At 38.8% G+C, this 22,933-nt stretch overlaps 1 protein-coding gene across 3 annotated transcripts in view; it reads right to left on the bottom strand.

Moving 5' to 3' along the window:
- Positions 1–22,933, bottom strand: part of Atg13 (Autophagy-related 13) — a 58,523-nt gene that overhangs the window by 33,945 nt on the left and 1,645 nt on the right. For all 3 annotated transcript variants that reach the window (XM_067146786.2, XM_067146787.2, XM_067146788.2), the window contains exon 3: positions 14,744–14,930. In XM_067146786.2, the coding sequence (XP_067002887.1) occupies positions 14,744–14,930 (187 nt within the window). The remainder of the gene's footprint in view (positions 1–14,743; positions 14,931–22,933) is intronic.

Raw genomic sequence — 22,933 nt, 5'->3', positions numbered from 1 at the left:
CCGACATTTCATTTAATGTACCGGTAACACAAGCTTAGGGATAACATCCGCAACATGGTCATCGCAGTATCCTAATTCTTTTGAATTAATAATGATACTGTGCAAACTGTCCAAACACTCGTAAAATATATTGCCCCATGGACTATGTTCACAGGAGAGTTTTTGTTCCACTACACTTTCAACTTGCATGAACACATTATAAACTGCTCTTGAAGGATGTTTGAGGAAAGTACTATCAGTGCTGTATTTATTGCTATAGTCCCTAATAAATGTAAGGTCTGCGGCAAGTATTTCTTCAGTAAGCTTTCCGTGAAGCAGGCCAACACATTTATTACATTTTGTGACCTTGGATACATTGCGTACTATATATCCTCCTACAGTCTGCTTTCGTAGCGTAACGGTTAGTGTTATTAGCTGCCATCTTCGGGGGCCCGGGTTCGATTCCCGGTACTGCCAGGAATTTAAAACTGAAAGGAGGGCTGGTATGTGGTTGAAATGGTACATGTGCTCACCTCCAATGGGGGTGTGCTTGAAAAGAGCTGCACCACCTCAGGATGAGGACAAGTTTTTTTTATCCTCCTAGTTAATAAATCAAACACTCCTTTGCAAGATTGCGGCTACCACTGTTAATTAGACCTAAATTGTTCTCCCAGTCCGGTAAGAGGTCATCCATGTTCTCAGTAAAGTCTACTGCTTATCTTATTTTATTTTGTTTTATTTTGTTTTCTACTCCAGCCTTCTTAGCCAGTGTTCTCACTTGATTGACGAATGATGCCAATGTCAGTTCAAATTTGGGCTCACAATTACTACCCGATGACAGGGCATGTTTGGTTGGGATATAAATAGACTGCAACATGTGTAAATTCAAAAAATCTATTGTTGAAGGGTGGTCGTCACAACTTCATGAGCGTAGTATACCAAAGTGCCGTTCTAGTGTATCTTGATTAAATTTGGCTGTGAACACATATCGGAATCCATTATTCCATAAATACTCTGACACCTGTATGGTGCTCTCAATTGTTGCTCTTAGGGATTCACGAGTTCTTTCTGAAGCAAAAGTATTATTCTTCCCACTGAGGTTATCTCTCCATTTTATTAAGGTTTGATGCCCTATTGAATCTTTATAAAGAGCCCCTGCCGGTGTAGAAGTATTTAATACACGTATTAGGATGTTTAAATCTCTTGTGAACGTTTCTGTCGGTTCGCTGTCTTCAAATATCTCAGAGTTTATCTGTCTAAAGAACTTTATGCTGTTTGCAACAGAATTACTAAATAACTGAAAAGCAAGTCTCACGTTCATGTGCTAAAATGAGGCGAGGTCTATATGTGCAGACGTTAGCTTGTGGCAAACTTTCAAACCTGCAAATTTATGGCAGTTATCCATTTCAAAAACTTGTCGATAGAATTTAAAGTCCACAACTTCATTACTGTAATACACTCGCCTTTTGTCATGAAAATTATTTCTGATGCACTTAATTATATGTACAGCATCTGGAAAGGCCCCAAGTCTCCTACTAGAATCAAAAGGATTAGAAATAGAGCACAAGACCTTCCCTCCTTTTCCATTTATTCCTAAACATTTCCACACCTTTTTATTAGACTGACTTCCGTCTGAGGTGAAACTTATAATTCTGGCGCCAATTTGCTCCAGTTGTAAAACCACCTGGATTAAAATTCGTGACAAATTATCACCAGGTGTGGAATTTTGGCTTGCATACACAGCAACCGGTTGAACCCAATTATGCAATAGGGGCACACATACGAACACTAACGCATGATTTGAGAGTTTATTTTTCCCGCATTCTTGTGCGTGTTCTCCTAAATTTACGAATCCATCAACTTTTAATGAGTGTGTTAAACCGAACCTCTTCTCTCAGTTTTTTTTTTTTGGCTAATTGTTTTACGTCAAACCGACACAGATAGGTCTTATGGTGATGATGGGACAGGAAAGGGCTAGGAGTGGGAAGGAAGCGGCCGTGGCCTTAATTAAGGTACAGCCCCAGCATTTGCCTGGTGTGAAAATGGGAAACCACGGAAAACCATTTTCAGGGCTGCCGACAGTGGGGTTCAAACCTACTATCTCCCGAATACTGGATACTGGCTGCACTTAAGCGACTGCAGCTACTGAGCTCTGTCTCTCTCAGTTTTACTTCGTCATATATGGGAATTCCCTTGCGATTGTTTTCACTCTTCTCATCGCAGAAACAGTTCTCAATAGCACTAATGGCATGGGTGTTCACCCCGTACGGGCACTTAAAAAGACCTTTAACTAATTTTCGCAGGTGAGCCTCTGAAGGGAGGGGAATCATGTCATGCCTTAAACAGCGTCTATATCCCTTAGATGATTTAATTTTAAATAAGACTATCTAAAAGGAATTCATTATCATATCTCATCCTTTCTTATTTCTTAGCCGACATTTTTTAGCATGGTGTCAATAATCACCTTTTGCTTTCTGCTTAATGTCAGCTCACTTGAATAATTTGGCTGTAATTTGGAATCTTAGTTGTTTTTCTAGCAACAAAATCTTAGTATTAGCTATTTTCAATTTATTACGGATAGTCATTATAATACGTCCCTGTCCCTTTAGTTTGCTTCTAAGTGAACTTATTGTCTTTTCAGTTGTGTATGAATCTATTTCATTTCTTTTAGCACTCTCAGAAAAAGCATCGAAATTTAATTCGCGGTGAGACCTGTGTGATTTGTGTTTTGAACCTTCCTCTGTCTTTGGAGGCTGTCTTTTATGGGGTGATTTTCTTTTGTTTAAGTGTTTCGTGAGATATTGTGGCAAATTGGAGAATATATGAGGGACAGCGCCAGTTTTCAGTTTCCATCTATCTCTAGGAATTTCTGCCTGTTCGCCTTGTATTACAAATGAATCTGATTTAACAATAAATTCAACAGAAAAATATGAATCGCACACACAACGCTTATCAGAAAGCTTTTTGTCCTTTCTGAGAAATGCCTTTTCCCATTTTGAAAATTCTGCCTAATTTTTAGGTGGTGTTTACCTTTTGTAGTTTTGTAGCCAGACTTACATCCTGGAACGAAGCAAGTAGGCATTTTTTCCTCGTCGGAATTTTTGTAAGGTTTATAAACTCAGCACTACATTTACACTAAATAAAAGAATACCATCACCACGTAACACGCTCTTCACTTTCACTTAACAATAACCACGACAATTAAGTTTCTGCCTTCACAGAACACTACCGAACATAACCACATTAAAAACACAGATACCAATCCTCAGATAGCAACGGTGCTGCCCCTAGCGGACGATTCATCACAGTCCCTATACTAGCCAACAGGGAACAACTTAAGAGCTCACACTTTCTCTTCTACTCGTTATGTTTCTAATTTAAATGGTAGAATGTTTTTATAAAACTTGCGTCAGTAGAAAGTCTATGTTTTCTAAAAGTTTAATAATAAAGTATCACATGTCTTGATATTTTTAGTATAGTTTGAATTCCACAATAAAACAGGTGCGAGTTGTGTACTTTGAAGGGGCGTGGCGCGTACCCCACAAGTACACAGGTGACAGGTTAGGAACTGCAAGAAAATAATCCGACAGCACACGTTGTATTATTCACTTGACTCATAGTTACAAGCCTTGTAAAACTATCAATTCAATAGTTTTACCACATGTTCATTTTTATCCATGACTTTTTCAAGATTCTTTTTAGTATAGACTTACTGTAACATTAGTTGTTAAGTCAATCAGGAGCCTGATTTTATTTTAAGGTCAAATCATGGCTCATGATGCCTGCAAAATTTAAGGCGAAACATGTACCATATTTTTAAATAACATGTCAACAAATATTTTAACAAGGACAAAATCCTAATTGTTTGTGTCTAATTAGGTGGACAAAATAATGAAATAACTTATTTTTATTATATAAAGACAGCAAAATTCTCCAACAGATCGCAACTATGAAGAAGGGAACATTTTCACCACCCCATTTCAGATAACGAGGCATTAAACTTAGACAACTTGACCTTGAACAAACTACATAAAGATTTTAAATTTATTCACCCCTTCAAAACACACAACTCGCACCTGGTTTAGTGTAGAAGTCAAACTATGCTAAAAACATCAAGACATGTGATACTTTATTATTATACTTCTTAGAAAACAGACTTTCTACTGACACAAGTTTTATGAAAACATTGTACCATTTAAATTAGAAATAAGATTTTTTAAAACTTAAAATAAGAGTACTTAACATAGTAATACAGAAATCAAAGAATGTGTGTGTGTGATTGAACATCAAGATCAGTGTCATCATAATGAACTGTTGAACAATTTTAGACTTACATTTCTCATCCAAGCACATTTTAACATCACAACATATCAATGTAACTTGGATTTAACCATATAAAATTAAAATAAGTAGGGTTTTAATTCTTCTTCTTTCCGAATTTGGCCGCCTATGGACCGCATTGAACCTAAGGCTTCTTCTTCTTCTTCTCCTCCTCCTCCCAGAACCTCTTCATCCTTTCACTTCTGATCTTCCTTTCCTTCTCAGATATGATCAATCTGGGTCTACATTTTGGTGGTTTCTCCTGGAATGTTTTGATGCTGTCCACTCTGCTTCTAAATTCTTTTCTGTTGTAAATCATATCCATTGTAAGTCCATTTTCTATTGCATCTCTTTTTACCTCTTCGACCCACTTTGTCGAAGTTTTCAGTCCAGTGATTTACTTGAATATTTTTTAGCTGTTTCTCGTCCATTCTTTCTAGATGCCCATAGGATTTTAGCCTTCGCTTTTTTTTTTCTTCTTCAAGTCCTTGAAGCTCACCCTTTTTATTCATTGTCAGGCTCTCTGAAGCGTAGAGACCCTCTGGATTTACTACTGTGCTGTAGTGTCTAAGTTTCGCCTTGTAAGATATCGGTCTTTTGTTGTATCTGTTCTGAGTTAACCCGTAAACTAATTCTAGTTTTCTAATTCTTGCCCTATTCACCTCTTTATCCAATCTGTTAGGTTCTATCCATTCCCCTAGATATTTAAATTTCTCAGTTCATTTTACAGTCCCATGCTTCACTTCTGTCTCTCCCCTGATGTCCACATTCCATGTATTCTGTCTTCTCATATGAGACGTTGAGACCAGTCTTCTCAGCAATCTCATGTAGAGTATTCAGCATAATTTGGGCATTTTCTCGGTTGTGAGCCAACAGGTCAAGATCATCTGCGAAAGCCAAACACTTAATTTCTAAGTTCTGTCCTTTCCTCCCTAAATGTATTCTCCTTATTCCTTTCACTTCCAAAGCTTTTTCCCACGTCCCAATGATTTTTTCTAGGGCAATGTTAAAGAGAATTGGTGATAGGCAGTCCCCTTGCCTGACTCCTGTTTTAATTTCAAATGGTTCAGAAATTTCACAAAAAAATTTGACTTGAGAAAGTTTCCGTCAGGGTTCGTTTTATTAACATTCTTGTTTTCCTGTCAATTCCGAATTCTTCTAGGATGTTAAACAAAGTCTGCCTGTCAACTGAATAATACTTTTTTTTTTAAATCAATAAATACTACATGGTGTTCTGGCTTCTCAAAGCTCTTATTCTGAGAATGCTTTTCAGGTTAAATATTTGTCCTGCACATGATCTTCCTTTTCTAAATCCAGCTTGGTACACACCTATGAGATAGTCTGCCTGTTCAACTCTTCTCATTAGTACTTCAGAGAGTATCTTATGTGTTTGGGAGTAAAGAGATGACTCTATAGTTATTGATGTTCGTCCACTGTCTTGTGAAGTGGGTGTATAACAGCACACTTCCAATCATTGGGGGTCTTTTCATCTCTCCAGATTTTTCCAATGACGGCATGGATTGCTTTTGCTGCAGTTTCTCCTCCGAACTTCCACATTTCTGCAATAATTCCATCTTCACCTGGTGCTTTGCTGTTTTTAAGCTCATTTATTAGAGCTTCCATGGCTCAGACGGCAGCCTCTCACCGCTGGATACAGTGGTTCGAATACCGGTTGCTCCATGTGAGATTTGTGCTGGACAAAGCGGAGGCGGGACAGGTTTTTCTCCGGGTACTCCAGTTTTCCCTGTTATCTTTCATTCCAGCAACACTCTCCATTAACATCTCATCTGTCAGTCATTTATCATTGCCCCAGAGGAGAGCGACAGGCTTCGGCAGCCGGCACAACTCCTATCCTTGCCGCTAGATGAGGGGCTTCATTAATTCCATTCCTGACCCAGTCGAATGACTGAAAACAGGCTGTGGATATTCAAGCTCATTTATTATTTCCCTGATCTCTTCTAGATTTGGTGGTGTGGAATCTTGGTTATCCCGAGATAGATTTTTCGTATCCAATCTTTACACAGGTTCTGCACAATTCAGCAACATTTTGAAATTAACTGCAAGAAATTGACAATTTTCTTTGTTGTTTGTTACTACACTACCATCCTCCTGCTTGAAACACAAACTTGATGGCTGGTATCCCTGCAGTTCCTCTTTGAAGGTTTTGTAAAATGCTCGAGTGGTGTTCTTTCAAAAATCATCTATCTTATCCAACCTACTCCTATCATAATTTCTTTCCTCTGATCGTATGATCTTAGCTATTTCCTTCCTCTCATCCCTGAAAGTTTCCCCCATCTCTCTTCAGTTTTGTTGGAATGCCACCTCTTCCATGCTTGTAGTCTTCTGTCCAAAGCTTCATCAGACTCTTCATTCCACCACCTGTGTTTTTGTTTCCTCGCTGGACTCCACAAAACTTCACCTGCTTTAAACACTGACTTTTTGATCTCTTCCCAGCTGTTCATATTCAACTTCGACAATTTTTCACAATATGTCTCTTTGTTTTGTTTCAGAGTATCTGTAACAATTCTAAGCTTCCTCTTGGTTCTTTGTTTGTTTGTGTTTGTTTGTTTGGAATCTTACTTTAATCTCCGAGAGGTGGTGGTCTGAATCTATGTTTAAGCTTTTTCATACCTTGACGTTCAAGATTTTCCTTTGGTTTCTGGTTGTAATAGCAACAAGGTTGATCTGAAATTTCCCCAACAACATGTTAGGAGATGCCCATGTTTTCTTCTTGCTCGGGAGTGCCTTGAAGTGTGTACACATGAGTCAAGTTAAAATGTCTGCAGAAACTGATTAATCTTTTGCCATTACTGTTTGTTCTGTTATGTGCTGGATAGTCCCCCACTATTTTTCTCTACCTTCTTTCTTTACCTATCTGAGCATTGAAATCACCAACCAAAATTTTCACGTGGTGTTGTGGAATTTTGGACGTTATGTCTTCCAAGAATTTCCCAAAAATCATCTACCTTCTCTGGGTTTTTCTTGTTATCGTCATTTATTGGCGCATGTGCATTGATAACCGCATAAGCTATACTGCCAGATCTAAAGGACAGAAACAAGATCCTCTCTGTTGGTGAGGTGAAATTGATGGACTCCAAAATGTTACTTTTAACCATAAAGGATCGTTATATTTGCATTGTTTTTTATTGCCAGTTTTCCTTTGTAAATTCTATAACCACTACATTTCATGTGATTTTCATCAAGGTATCTTGTCTCTTGAAGTGCAAGTATGTAAATATCTCTTTCTCTCAAAATATCAGCAAGTTGTTTTAATTTTCCAACTTTTAGGAGCATGTTGATGTTCAGTGTTCCGAGCAGATGTTTTTGCTTGGTTCATATCTTTCTTGAGTAGGTTCTGGGAAGCTCACTCTTCCCTGCATGACGTTCCAGGCTCTCCAGAATCCAAAGGCCTGGTTGCACCGCTCACGACGGTGGGGGATTTCCATTTCCGGCTGCCCCCTGGAGTAGTCTTTCCTGAAGGCGTTTCCATCATGCCTTACGTTGAAGTTTGTTGGGAGGGTAAGCATTCCCTGCTCCTCCGAATTAAAACTGAGGTTGTAAGCCCCAGGGTTTGCTTTTCCACCCTCTAAACCATCGGGAATTTCCCTCTTCTGCTTTAGGGACCGTTGACCCTTTTCTTTTGCCTCAGTTGATCCGCGGGTGTTTATTTCGATGAACCTTATTCACACCTGTCCTGCATATCTACAGGAACCTCCCCTATCAACCATGGGGCCGCGCCGTGTCAGGGTTGAGGCCCCCTGCCCAATACCTTATGTAAGATCATATCCAACCCCTGCTTAGTTCCTGGAGTATGTTTACGTCCGCACCTCTGGAGGACAAATGCCTCACACCGCTGGTCTGAAAGATAGCCGACATTATAGGTCGGCTGTTTGATCTAAACAACGCCAAGAATTGAAAGTAGAATGCTCATCTTCTTGTGGCTTCTATGGTAGCAATGGCAAAGAAATAAAATGGGTGCCAGTTAGGGCAGATAGTTTAGTGAATTATATCGAGTGACTCTTGACTGTTATCTATGGAATAACTGAAGCAATGAATAAGACGGCTGACACTTACAGCATAAAAATTAATAATAAATATGAACCAAAAACACTATGAAACTACAGTAAATTCACTAGATAATACTACCACAAACTTAGTACTCAAAAGGAAGTCACAAATACTCCTCAGAAGCCACAAATGTAGCGCTGATCTTCTATATAGGAGGATATTTGACGCAGCACCATAACTGCTCAACTGCTGGACACGGAGTGTTTTAATATTTTGTTATTTTTAAAAAAGATCCAAGGTTCTTCAGCAGCTGAAGATGACCCACACATAGGGTCGAAACCGGTACTGTAATGTAAAATATTTTAAGTACCTTATAATAAATAATAGTATTGATTAGGTGAAAAATCCAATCTTTATACTTGTGATCATCGATATTCTAGTCAGTTATGATGTGTCTCTGTTCACTAGGGTTCCAATCATGGACACCTTGTCTCTATTGGGTAAAACCTTTCCTGGTGACATTGTTAATCTGTTTCACCTTGTCCTCACCACCTCATATTTCAGTTTTCCTGATACAACAATATATGAACAAATAGATGGTGTTGTCATGGGATCGCCATTGGCACCAGTCAACACTGATTTCTATATGCAAGAATTTGAAGAGCGTTGTCTTCAATATTGCACGCTCAAGGCTTCCATCTGGTTGAGATATGTTGATGACACATTTGTTATCTGGCCCCATGATGAACACGAATTAGTCTATCCATATTTTTTGGATCTCTTGAACAGTATACATCCAAACATTAAATTTACTATGGAGACTAAACATGTAGGATATTTGCCGTTCTTGGATGGTTTTGTTTCTAGGATATCAGATGGAACTTTAGGTATTCGATTTGCCATAAACCCACCCATACTAACAGATATCTTCACGAGTTCTCTCATCACCATCTTTGCCAAAAGCGTGCTGTGCTCAACACTTATCAACCAAGCAAGGGAGGTTTGTGAGGAGGATAAATTAAATGGTGAACTTGAGTTCCTAACCAGAACATTCCTGAGCAATGGCTACTCCAGGAAACAGACTGACAAAGTGCTACTACATCCTAAGCCGAAAGACAGACTATCACGTGATTCTCGGCCTTTGGCCAAACATGTAGGAAGGTAAAACAAGGGTTAAAGAACATTGCAGCCACTCACATCTTTGTCAGCCAGAGATGTCTGCTGTGACAGAACATGCCATACGTAATGACCATTTCATTTTTGACGCAACTTCTGTCATTTATAAAGAGAAATATTTTATGCCTAGAATCATTTGTGAGGTGATAGAAATTGTTAAACAACTGAATAATTTTAACAAAGGTGACAGCTATATACCAAGTAGATCATGGCTACCCTGTATAGTTAACTTGTCAAAATCTTTCTCCTTGACTCTGGAGGCGTTGGAATAAACTATAATATTACTAACAGGGTCCCTCTATCTTGAGCCTGGTTATTATGGAGTGACAGCTGTCAATACATTATTTGTTACTGCTCTGAAGACGACCCTGATCGCAGGATCAAAACATGTCAGCAGACTATAAACATTATGTGACCTAATATCCCCAAATTAAATGTTATAACGTCATTTAGTGGTCGTACAAGTATATGTATTAAGATGGTTTCAAAATATTTATGCACTCAATCTCACACTCCGTCAGAATCCATTTTCCTGTCATATTCCAGTCACTTCTGGAGAAACTTTTCATTCTGAAGATGTGTCCTCAAGTAATCTTCACACAATTCTTTGCTGAAGATACTAAAGAAAGTCATTATTTCCCGCCAGGTGCATTTCTGACTCGCAGCCATATGATCTCAGCCTCAAGTACTAAAACTCTGCTTAGCAAATCAATGTTTAGGACAATGAAAAATACATTGATTGCTAGTCCCAGCAGCAGAATAGCAAACAAAGTTCTTAACTACGTTAAGTGCACCTTTTGTAGAATTATGAAATGTGAGCATATTTGGATTTTTCCCTTCAAATGAGAACCTATGTCATCTCTATGGTGTAAGCTCGAAAGCTGGAAAACCACGTCAATTTTCTTTGAACAGTAAGAGACCTAAGTCTTTCTTCACTGATCCCAAAGATGCTGGATTTAACTTATCAGAATTTAGTCTGCAAGAAAATAGGAGGAATATATTTTTTTTTTTCCTAGCAGACTGTTTGGAATAGTTAGTCTATTGTTACAAGTGAACTATGTAGGATGAGTGGAATGTAAATTTTTTTAAGACTTTATTGGCGAAGTATCATATAATGTTTTATTTATCATGACCTAACCTGTACTGTTATTTGTAGAGCATAAGATAATTTAATGACCTAACCTGTACTGTATAATGTTGTAACATAGGCATTTGTAAATAGTAGAATTCTGTCTATAGTTCCTGGAAAGATCTAGAAAGTTACATAACTTTTGTACTGGGTGTGTTACTTTGTTGGTATGTGTTCTAGAAAGTGTGTTCTGTTTATTCTGGAAAAATACGACTTTCGCGATCATGCGTATTCTAGAATGTTAGTCTAAGTTCTCGATCAAAAGTAAGATTGTGATTGGTGAGTCTAGGTGGGGATAGGGAACACGTGCGTGCTGATTGGTTGCCTCCAAGGCCAGTAATTCCTATATATAGTGAGCGAGGCAGTGTTCGAGAAATTCTGTATCCTGAATTCTGTCGGTCTCGGTTTATCTGTCTGCGAGCAGCCTATCTGGTTGACGTCCCCCGGCTTCGGGGATGGCACTCTGCTCGGGTAAGCACTCTTGAATTCCGTTCCTGCTAAAAATCCCGTAATGTTCCGATTTGCTTTTCATACAGGAGTCTGCCCTAACCTCGCCTAGATTCACCAAATTAGTTACTTATGACGCCTTAGTTTTTCTGCTGGACTTACCTGTTCGTTTCCGAGGCATTCCCGTTTTGTTTCACTAAAATATGTATGTTGTAGTTTAATAGTATTTCCCTTGGGGTTTGCCTCTTATAGTTCTGTATCACTCTAGGTACGCTAGATTTTGGATAACCTGTAAATTTGCATTGAACTACTGCATTGGTAACTAGATGTACAGGTGATTTGTAATTTGAATTTACACTGCTATGAATAACCTATGTATATCACTGAACTTATAGCTCATAACTTGGAATGTATTTGTAGAATTAACTTGTAAATAATATTTTTAAAAACTAAGGATCACGGTGATTCATTTCGGAATCCGCTATCTAAGCCATGTCCATGCCTTTGGTAGGTTCCCAGCCCTTCCATCTTCCCGTTTGGTCGTTCACTAGTTGGCCCTACTGATAGTTACGTACTTGTTTTGTTGGAGATCCGCGTAATGCTAGTTACTGTTTTTCCGAGTGTGTAGTGTTTTCTTATATTGTGTATTGTATTCTTACCTTCCCCTTCTAACTGTGTTTGTGGTTTTTTTAGTGTTACCCCTGTAGTAGAGGTAACATCTATGACTAGTCAGAAGATTTACAAGCAAGAGGTACAGATATGAAGTATGTGTCAATAGTTACATTCAAACTAAAACCACTCATAGGTCACATCAGTCTTTCTGAAACACCACCAGAAGTATTATTCAATTGGTATGACCTTGTTTCCCTACATAGAACTCCAATATGACAGCCCTGAAAGTTTTTGAACAGCAAAGAGCGCCTATCTTTACGCCACACTTTAAGCACTCAATCTTAAATTGACAGTCCATTTTCCTGTCAGAGTTAGCACAGCTAACGTGTGAATATTGCATGTTCTTTACAAATATAGTACGTACACTCACTGCACCTTTTTTTTCACCTGTGATTTTTCTTTCAGTCATAATTGTAACATTTTTTCAGGCTCATCTGTGTCCTGGCAAAAGCTTCACTGGTCCTTAAAATGATCCAACACTTCGTTTATAGTGACATATTCAGTTGGAGCATAGGCACAAACATGATTTTCCACAAAATGTCTCAAAAAGAGTTCTTATATTTGTAATTGTTGAGTTTTTACCAATTCATTCAAGAATTACTGATATAGTGACTAAGAAGTTTAAAAGATTATATATTCAGGCATGTGCAAAAATATTCCGCTTCTACACCATCAGTCCACCGAACATCTTTTAAGCTGATACGAGTTGCTTTCAGAAGTCCTCCCAACTACAACATACCTCCCGTACAACTGCTTTTATTTATGTTTTGTTCCTGTTTACTATATCACTATCATGGGAATAATTAGGCTGCCCTTTAACAATTCTTTGGTTAGTAAAACTTACAATTCTGTCCGGCATATCCTCTGTAAAAAAGTACATTCCAAACTTCTAGAGTATTGATTAGACTATCAAGTGTAAGCAGGTGATGGTAAATCACCTGCTCCCGCAGCAAAGTCTTTCTTGACACCTAACTGTCCAGAATTCAGAATTCATCAACTTCCGCAGAATCATCTTCCTCTTTATTATCCAAAGCCAAGAGAGAACTGAACAAACATCAAACTCATCACTTCCCTAAAAAATGAACTGGCACTTTACAGCTCCCACTTCATTCTGACTAGCATTTACAACAGAGATGAGCACCACAAATTTCATTCTAGGGCGCTTGTCCATATTCAGCCTTTCCTCTTCACTTCGGCGGACCTAGATGAGAATGAGACAACAACTCATCATCGTCATTAACATCGTCCTACTCCAGTTGCCCGGGTGTGGTTACCAAGCCTCCTCCACTCCTTTCTGTCCTTCCACTTTTCCTGCTCCATTATTTCCGCCACATCCAATCCAGCTTCTCTAATGTCCTTCCAAATCTGATCCACCCACTCTTCTTCTCGGTCTTCCAACTGGTCTCTTTCCCTTAGCTTCTCTTTCTAATTCCCTTCTTGCTAGCCGTTTCTTTCCCATTCTTTTTACATGTCCAAACCATCTCAGTCTTGTCTTTTTTTAACCGATGTTCTTAAAAAATCATTTCTACAGCTTAGATCTTACTATCTTGCCTCTTATTAGTTACCAGCGTTTCTAGTCTGTATGTTACAAATGGTATGAAATACTGTTTATATAATGTTAATTTTGTTCTCTTGGGTACTCTGTCATCCCATAAAAGCTCTCTGACTTGAAGATAAAATGCTATAGGCCTACCTTTATTTAATCTGTTATTAATTTCAGGGTTGGTTTCATTACTTCCACTAAAATGCTACCCAGATATGTAAACTGTTCTACATTTTCTAAACGTTCTCCGTCTATGCTCACTTGGCTTCTCTTTTTCTCTTTTCAACAGTGCATGACTACAGTTGTCTTCTTACTAATTACCATTCCAAACTCCTTCAGATTTTCATTCTAAATGTCCAGTCTCCTTTGTACTTCCTTTCCTCCCTTTCCCCAAATCACCACATCATCTGCAAATACCAAAGCATTCACTTTGTCACTACTGATACTCTGTTTTACACGTTTTATGATTTCATCATTCAATATAATAAACAATAATGGTGACAGTGCACTTCCTTGCTTGAGACCTTTTTAGTATAAAATGTTTCAGTCACCACTCCCCACTTGTACACTGCTTTTATTCTCATGATACAACATTTTAATCTTTTAATTAATGATTTTGGTACAATCCTTTTCAGTAGGCATTCCCATATATGTTTTCTCTTGTATCACAAGCTTTTTCTAAATCTAAAAATATGAAGATGATTTTCTTGTTCCTTTCCAGATGTTTTATCATTATCATTTGCACTGCAAATATCAAGTCTATTGTTGATCTATTCAGTCTAAAGCCATACTGTTTTTCTTCTGTGTTTCTATTATATCCCTGTCTTTTGTCTATGACTTTCTCCATTATTTTTAGCCTATGTGATAACAGGATTATATGTACAAGTAAAAGACACAGACAAGTGACAAACAGGATAAAAACAACGATAGGTCAGCGAGGGAAGAGGGGGCAAGTGAAAGAGGAGATGAGGACAAATCCTATTATCTTTTTGTTTCTTCCCGTCTGATGCCTTTATTGTATATTTCCTGCATCAGCACAACACATCAGGTTTGGCAAAATGGCCTCTCCATGAGCGCAGATGCCTGCTGTCCGGATGAAGTTGGGATGCAGAAACAAACTTTGTCAGAGACTGAGAGGAAATGGATGTAGAAGAGGGATTGATGAGGAGAGCCAACCTACGTGAAGACAAGAGTATATGAAGATGTGGAGATCGTTCTTGTCCTTGTGTTCTCTTACAACTGTCTCCCTGTTGCTGTAACTATCTTATTTTGTACATTCTTATTTCTATATGTCTTGTTTTGTCCCTTGTTTGTTATTTTCCTTTACCTAGATCATCTTGCTAAATGGTTTTTTTTTTAGATGCAAACATTTTTCTTCCTCTAGGCATGAATATCAGACCCCCACACAAAAAAAATTAGAAAGTCTAGTACTATGCTAATATTTCTGACAACTAAACATAGCTCCTTACCTCTGCTGATAACGAAGATGCTTAGGACTCAAGTCAGGATGAAAATGATCACTCTTCACCATAATTGAACTATCTTTGCCAGTATGTTGAGGGGAGATAGTCATTTTTGTTCTGTATGCCACTTTCAAGTGCAAGGTTCCAACCGGTGTGCATAGTTGGCCAACTCTTACTTCACTATAGCCTTCACCTGGAAAAGGTTCACACATAAAAAGTAAAATGTATTTGATCTTTCACAGAGAATGAAGTTACACTCGTCTATACGTAGTAAAATTACCATACCATTTTAGAAAAATTAATGTGAAATTGCTCCTTCCTCTTCTGAATGACCTATAAATGAATGGGAAAAGGGCATCTTCTTTATTGCAACCAGGATCACACATTGTGCCACACACAGAAATAAAATGGCTCAGTCCAAAGGTATTTGAAGGTGCTCAAACAAGTCAGGCTAGTGTTGGTAGATTTACTGGTAAATGAACTGATGGACAAAATTCCCGGCTCCTCAGCTTTTCCGCAAAATCACCAAAGGTAGTTAGTTGGAGGAAAAACCGAGGGAGTTGGCCATGCAGTTAGGGGAGTGCAGCCATGAGCTTGCATTCGGGAGATAGTGGGTTTTAACTCCACTATGGGCAGTCCTGAAGATGGTTTTCCGTGGTTTCAAATTATCACACCAGGAAAATGCTGGGGCTGTACATTAAGGCCACGACCACTTTCTTCCCACTCCTAGCCCTTTCCTATCCCATCATTGCCATAAAACCTATCTGTGTTTGAGAGACGTAAAATAACTTGAAAAAGAAAAGAACTGATAAGAAAAAATAGAAGGTATATCCATAATCTAAACGTAAAACTGGTCAAGAAAAGTGTACCGGAGGTACACCCACTCCATACATTCAAACTGAGCGCTTTTTAGAAGGCCATCTGTTATATGATCAGTGAACCTTATATCAGAAGAAGTTTCAAACTATCTTCAGAGGTCTCTATTGTCGACTTGTGTGCCCCCTCTGGTGAGAGGATGGACAATTAATTATTTTGCTAAACTGAAGCATTTTTAGATTGTTTTTTGTGTTCTTAGGTTACTAGCACTGCTATCCCTTCCTTCTTCATGAAAATTTTCCATCAATCACAAATTCTGGATATTTATTAAATTAGCCAATCAAAATTTAGGGTGTGTACAGACAGAGCTTCGGCCCAGATAGTTCTGGAACATTCCTCTCCGCTATAAAAGCTAGGACCTTTTGGGCCATGTCGTCTTTTCCATCGCTCCAGTCAAGAAGTTTAAAGTGCGTTTGTAGCGGAGGAAAGCCTTGCCCATCGTCGGAAGGCCCACCAGCTCAAGATAATGGCAGACAAATTTTTAATCATGAGATAGTCTCAGAAAGCTGACTTGAGGGGAAGGTTTCAAAATTCTTTCGTAGTGTAAAACTATCAACTTTTCAATGTAAATCTCTAAGCAATAAAGAGGGTTAACCCTCTTTTAATTCCCATTCAACTTGGTTATTGGGTGACTATGATTTCATAAAATTAAAACTTTTCCCTTCTTTTGGAACTTAACTTTTCTCCATCTAGTCACCTCTGTAGTATAGGCTTAGCTACAGTAAATTCGGGCCATAAGCCTAAATAGACTCTCAAGATTTTTAAGACTAATTTCAAAGGAGTGCAAGTGTTCACATCCTAAATGTTCCGGGGTTACCCGTAGAGCAGAAAGAGGTTAAAGAAGGTGCCGAGGTGAATGGGTCTATCTACAATATCAAAATTGAATTAAAACTTTAAAAGGTTATATTTCTTTTCTAAAAACAAACTTAACAACATATCAGGTACAAAAGCAATCTTGAAACAAGACTAGAAAAATCCAAGAATCAGAACTTTGACAATTTTGGGCTTCAAGCCCCTAGTTTACAGTGTCAGAGATACCGGATTCAATTTACAAAATCTTTAATCCAAACTAAGGAATAATTTATCCAAGGACAGAAATCCCCTTAATTCAAGAACATTTGCTCACAATATCTTAGCCTCGCAGAGGCACACTTTACAGTTACAAAATTTTGAAAATGAGCTAAAAGGCTCTCAGTTTTCCAAGCCTACACAAAGCAACATTACATCAAGATATCCCAATCTCTGGCCTCTCAAGCCACAATTTACAAATGAACTTATTTCTACACACGGGAAGAACAGGTAAAATAAACGGCCCGAACACAAGCTGAATGGAGGCGTACACTGCGCTCCAGAAAATGAAATATTAAAACCTATAGGGCTCTTGGCCGAAGAAACAGGGGCTAATCCCAAGCTACTTGAGGTAGCACGCATGGAAATAACGGTAATACTTTATAGAAAAAAAAAAAAAAAAGGTTGCTAAATCGCAGGCACCTCAAACCAAGATGAAGGGGAGCTCGAGAGGGCAACTCACTCTCTATCCCCAATTTACAATTAAAGCTTTATGAAGTTTTACATTAGCCAAAAGAAAATTTACATTTTAGAAAAGAAGGTTACATAGTTAAAAATTCGGACCTTTCTCTTAGATTAAACTGCGGAGGTAGCAAGAAAGAATGATTTTATGTGGCCATTACCTTATAGATGTTCTAGCTGCCGACGAAAGAGGCCGCCCGCCTCCTGCTTAAACACACACTCAGAAAGAAGATGATGAATTGGCCAAGAAACGTGAAAAGCCGCAGTTTATAAACCCTCAGCAAAGGTTCAAGATCATTCAAGATGAATCAGGACACGCCCTCTTAATTTTATTGGGTAAACACAAAGTGAACAAGAAATGTGGGATTGGTTGAAAATTACAAAAATTAGCGATTGGCTAGATTCAAAACTGGCGGAAAGAAAAGGAAGTATTGCCAACCCAAAAAATGAACATAGATCAGTTATGGACAACCTAGAAATAAAAAACTTTAAATTATAAGTTCTTACATCTTGCACCAGGGTGCATAATCATAGTTTTTTTTGGCAGTGTCATCTGTGGAAGAATGTCCAAACTTCTTGATGAATGGCAAACAAAACAAGCAGCAATTCAGTCAGTTTAGGAAACTTCACAATAACAAAATTACTTAATATTTCGGTGGAGACATCTTCTGATTAAAATTCCGATTTGTGTCATCAGTTTCACTGTTTGACCAATAGAGGAGTTCATTAAGGCGCTTATTTTGAATGTGCGGCATTGAGGTGTACCTCCCGGTGCACTAAAATTTTGGTTTTCGCCCGATAAATTAAACATTTTTCATTAACGTCATGCAGAATAGACACCTTTTGCCTCTGTTGAAAATTTAACTATTCCTATTTAAGTATAACTCAGACTGTCGAGCGGGTAAGACAGTGAAAACCGTTTGTATTGATCTAGTGTTAAAATTTAGACTGTGCGTTGGAGAGGCTTGATTGTAATAAGTTTGGAGAGTAGTCTACTAGAGGATTTATTGAATGGAACGGCGGTGCTCTTTTGAACATTGTATCTTTGGAGCTTCAAGCTCACTCCGTAAATTATTGTGTACCTGATTGTGTTAGGGTTCTCAAATCACAATTGTTACTAGAGCTGACGAGCTCAATCTTGTCTATCCAACTGTTATTTGGTGTTGTTCATCTAGATTTGAATTCAGAAAAGAACAAAAGAAAGAGAAAGAAATAAAATTTCGAATGTTAGTTTTAAATTAAGATTCAATCTTTTCTCTGTCCACCCATTCACGCCAGCACTTTCTTACACCTCTGTGCTCCACGAAATCCCCATAACAAAAAGTGTAATTTTATCTCCGGAGTTTTTTCAACCAGTACTGGGCCCTCAACAGAGGAAATGCTGCTACAAGGATACTGAAGGTAGTCTCTATACTCTAGAGGAGCATCTACAATACGCATCTGGGCTCCATGCCAGCAGCCACCTAATTTACTTGCAGGCAATAACTCAAATGCATGGCAACAAGCCCAGTCGCATCCTTATGGAATAGTTCTAAAGTCTAGGGCGTCCTCCAGGGTTGATGAGAGTCAACAGAGCCTTGTCGATAGGAGAAATACACAAGAGCCACCATTGCACAGCTAGCGATGGCTCCACAAGCTAGGTTCCACATACCATCTTTCAATCTTTTATCCCTCAGTGTAGGCAGCATGACTGGACAGCATCACGAACTGGCGAAATCCCTCAAGAACAGATGCATCGATGCCTATGCTGAGCAGGAAATGCAACAGAGCAGAGAGAAAGCACATAACATTGGATGCGCATACATATTACAATAGTACACTCGTAACGATCAATAGTGTGGGTATTAATGTATTAGGAAAATTTTGATGGCTCTGTTTCTGAAGTCTAGCAATATGATGACAATCTGATGAAGGTATATATTGCTGATAATAGAAAAATTCACTTTTTCAGCAACCATGCTCCACAGGTTAGGCCTAACTTTAATGGAACCATACTCTAGTTAGGGTCTTACCGGAGACTTATATGCCCTCTCCTTTATATCCTATGGGAAAACATGTCTAATTACGTGAGTCAAATAGAACATCGTCTAAAGTATTTCTTTTTTTTTTCTAAATTTATTTTACGTCGCACCGACACGGATAGGTCTTATGGTGACGATGGGACAGGAAAGGCCTAGGAGTGGAAATGAAGCAGCCGTGGCTTTACAGTACAGCCCCAGCATTTGCCTGATGTGAAAAGGGGAAACCACAGAAAACCACCTTCAGGACAGCCGACAGTGGGGCTCGAACCCACTATCTCCCGGATGCAAGCTCACAGCCGCGCACCCCTAGCCACACGGCCAAATCGCCCGGTGTCTAAAGTATCAGTTTTAACAAAGCGTCCTCAAGTGAGCTACGGTTCTTAGCCACTTTGGCTAGTTGATAAGGACAGCCTTGCAGTAAAAACTTTTTTTGTTTACTATGTTTGGCTGAAAGATGAGTTTGTAGCCCTTTGGTTGGCCCTCCTAAGGTTTTTAATAGAGCCGGGAAGTACTTACACTACGCTGTTTTGCTATCTTTAGCGACCAAAAAATGGCTCCACACTGACGTTGCATCTTCGTCTTTCTTATGTTTGACGAAAAACTTTCTTTAGATAGAGACATAACCATTATAGTATGACAAATATCTTTAAAGAGAGAAAACTACATTAGTGCAATATCAACATAACTTACAAGAACTGCAGGAAATATACTTGTTTGTTATTGATAGCTATAAATTCAAGTACCTACTAATTACAAATCAGCTAAACAATAAAAGATGCTACTCAACTCGTATAATAAGAAGCGCAGTTTTTCACAAAACATCTCGGTCTGCTAGCGCAAACACTATACTAAAATCAGCTGGCAAAACAAGATGGCTGATGTCAGTGACAAACTGACAGATAAAAGGAGATGGCCAACTCGCTGACATAAAACGCACTGAGCGTTTTGCTTTACGCAGTCTATTTCGCAACTTTTTTAAAATTATGTCAATCCCAAAAATCTTGGGATCAAGAAAACTTAATCCCGAAAATTTTGGGATTTAAAAGCAGTCGGGATCTCAGAAATGAATCCTCTAGTTTCAGATCTCTCACATACTCCACAAGGATTTCATTTTCTGTGTCATTATATACTGAAATTGCATCATAGCCCATCTGGTGGCCATGATCGGTAAGGCGTGAAATCTGTATAGTCTGACACCGTGGTTAGCCGGTTCTAGAGAGGATCATTAGATTGTGTGCCAAGAGCCTGGATTAATTTCTAACCTCACAATATGGAGCGAGGGCATACGACACTGTTGATGCTGATTCGTCCACCGGATGAGGACATTTAAGCCTGGAGCAGACCAACTTGGTGCTATTCGACAGGAATAGGGTATGTGCTAGCACTGGGTTTCCCCCTCTCCCTTCCTACTATCACTCAATAATTCCTCTGAGGAGGATGACGTCAGGAAGGGCACCCAGTCGCAAAAACTCACTACAAATATTCATCTCACTTCATACCCGACACCATAGAGAAACAGGGCAAGGGTTGGACTTATACATCATGGATAACTCAAATCTGGCACACGCCATGACAAGTCACTTTCAAACTCTGCAGTTTCATTATTTTCATGGCCAACGAAAGAGTCTCTCGAAGGGAGTGTGGCCCTTGAATTGTTCACGACAGAATGGGCCACACATGATGCAAGAAACTGCCCTGCAGCCAATAGGAAAAAACGAAATGGCCTAATTTGAGATACTGAAACAGTGTCTTAATTTTTTCTATAAATATTAATTCTGGGGCAGGTTGATGGGTGCCTGTTAAATAAAAATAAAGGATCTCTCTTATCTACAGTGGACAGTGTGTTCACATCTTTGCATGATTTTCCCATTCCTAAAAATTTAAACTAGCTAGTGAAAAGGGCATAATTCCAGTCTGATTCACGCAACATTAGTATCATACATGGGTAACCACTTGCATCGTCAACATCTAGGCACAGTATGACTGCCGTATGTTTTATTTCTCGCAGATGATGTGATCATGCGGTGAACAAGGCTGCCAACCCCTGTCTACTTAGGAACTAAGACTAGTGCAAAGATAGGCTACAGGTACTAAACGACCTTTTTCTTGCTGTGCAGACCGTAAGCACCGCGGCCAAAGGGAGTCTCTCGAAGGGAGCGTGGCCCTTGAATTGTTCACGACTGAATGGCCTGCCATAGCAGCGCATTCTACGTGGGTTAGTGGTGAAATGCTGAATAATTTAGAATGACAGATAATTACAAAGCATACTAAATTGTTCTTGGTAGGTAAGGACTCAAGATCGAGACAGCAGTGTATTTAATGTCACAACATCTAGGCCCATAACCATTAATCTTTTTTGGATAAACACCAAATGTGTCACCAGAAATCTTTCACAAGCTGAGGGCCTACGACATGGGAGTGCTGAATGGACTCTTACAACCTTCAAAAATCCAAATACTGCTGCTGGGTTTGAACCCGCAATTAGGGATCTGGACGCAGATACACTACCAATGATTCAGAGAGTGAGTGGTTTGTCAAGGAAAAATCCATAAACATTAAACACACACATGTACATGTAAGTAGGTACTTAAAATTTACACAAGTACAATATTGCACAAATGGTGGGAGGTGCATGCCAGATCAAAGTCCTGTTTATGAAGAGTAAATATCTGAGAATTTTACACAAATACTGTCCTACTACATGTATTTTCACGAGAGTTTAATCCTGATGTAAACAAAACCTTGCCTTAGCACGTGGACATAGACATAGCTGATTGGAGAAGCAACCGTCGCTCTCACTCGACTGTATGCGAGCTCGAAGGAAAGTAGTACGTCGCGTTAATTTTAGTTTAGTTTATTACATTTAGAGAGTTTGGAAGAGAACGTAATCAAATTAAAATATGGTTTTCATATATACCAGTGTGTGTGTGTGTGTGTGTGTGTGTGTGTGTGTGTATATGCCTATATATGTTTTTTAATAAAATAGTGATTAAATAACAAGAAATGAAGGCACAAGGCATGGTGTAATACAGGAAGTCGTCTTGTAGTGGGGGAAAGTCCCAAGTTGTTAAGGGTGGAGGTAAGGTGTGGCATCTTGCAGCAGCAGTCAGTGAGTCAGTATTCATAGTGAGAGAAATGGAGCAAGAGGTAGGACCATTGCTTGTAGTAAAGCACAAAAGAGTAAAACCGCTCAGAAGTGACCAAAGGCAGTGCATTGTTATGAACGCAACTGCCTGTATTTGTCTTTTTGAGTTGTTTCTTTTCGATAGATGTTGTTACAGGATTATCAACAGTTCCGTCCGACATATCAGGAACTCTACAAGATAAGTGATATAAATTTCAACTCAAAAGTTGGTATTATATAAGGTTAGAGTCTACATGGTGAACATTTCAAACAGCTGTCCTAAGATAAACCTTCCGTGTGCAATTTTGTGGTCTAGCCAAAGAGAGCTTTCTTTAACATTCAGAAATGAATAAATAAATAAACGTAGGCCCTAATCTTCAGATGTAGATCTCCCTTCAAATCCCACAGTTTAGTTTCACACAGTTCAAAAACTGTTCATCTATTTTAAGTAGTGTACACAAATATGTTTATTCAGAAGTTCAGATCTTCGCACCGTTTTTGTATGCGATGTGCAGCCCTGTACGTCCGAACACGAGATCTTGGCGGGGTGGAGGTCAGTACTACACGCCCAGCGAATCACAACTTTTTCTTTGGCGGAGGAATGGACACACCCTGTATACATCAGGATTAAACTCTCGTGAAAAG

Source organism: Anabrus simplex, chromosome 5, assembly GCF_040414725.1.
Source record: "Anabrus simplex isolate iqAnaSimp1 chromosome 5, ASM4041472v1, whole genome shotgun sequence".
NCBI classification, from domain to species: domain Eukaryota; kingdom Metazoa; phylum Arthropoda; class Insecta; order Orthoptera; family Tettigoniidae; genus Anabrus; species Anabrus simplex.
The sequence above is the reverse complement of the archived record's forward strand: the minus strand, read 5'-3'. Positions and strand labels throughout refer to the sequence as shown.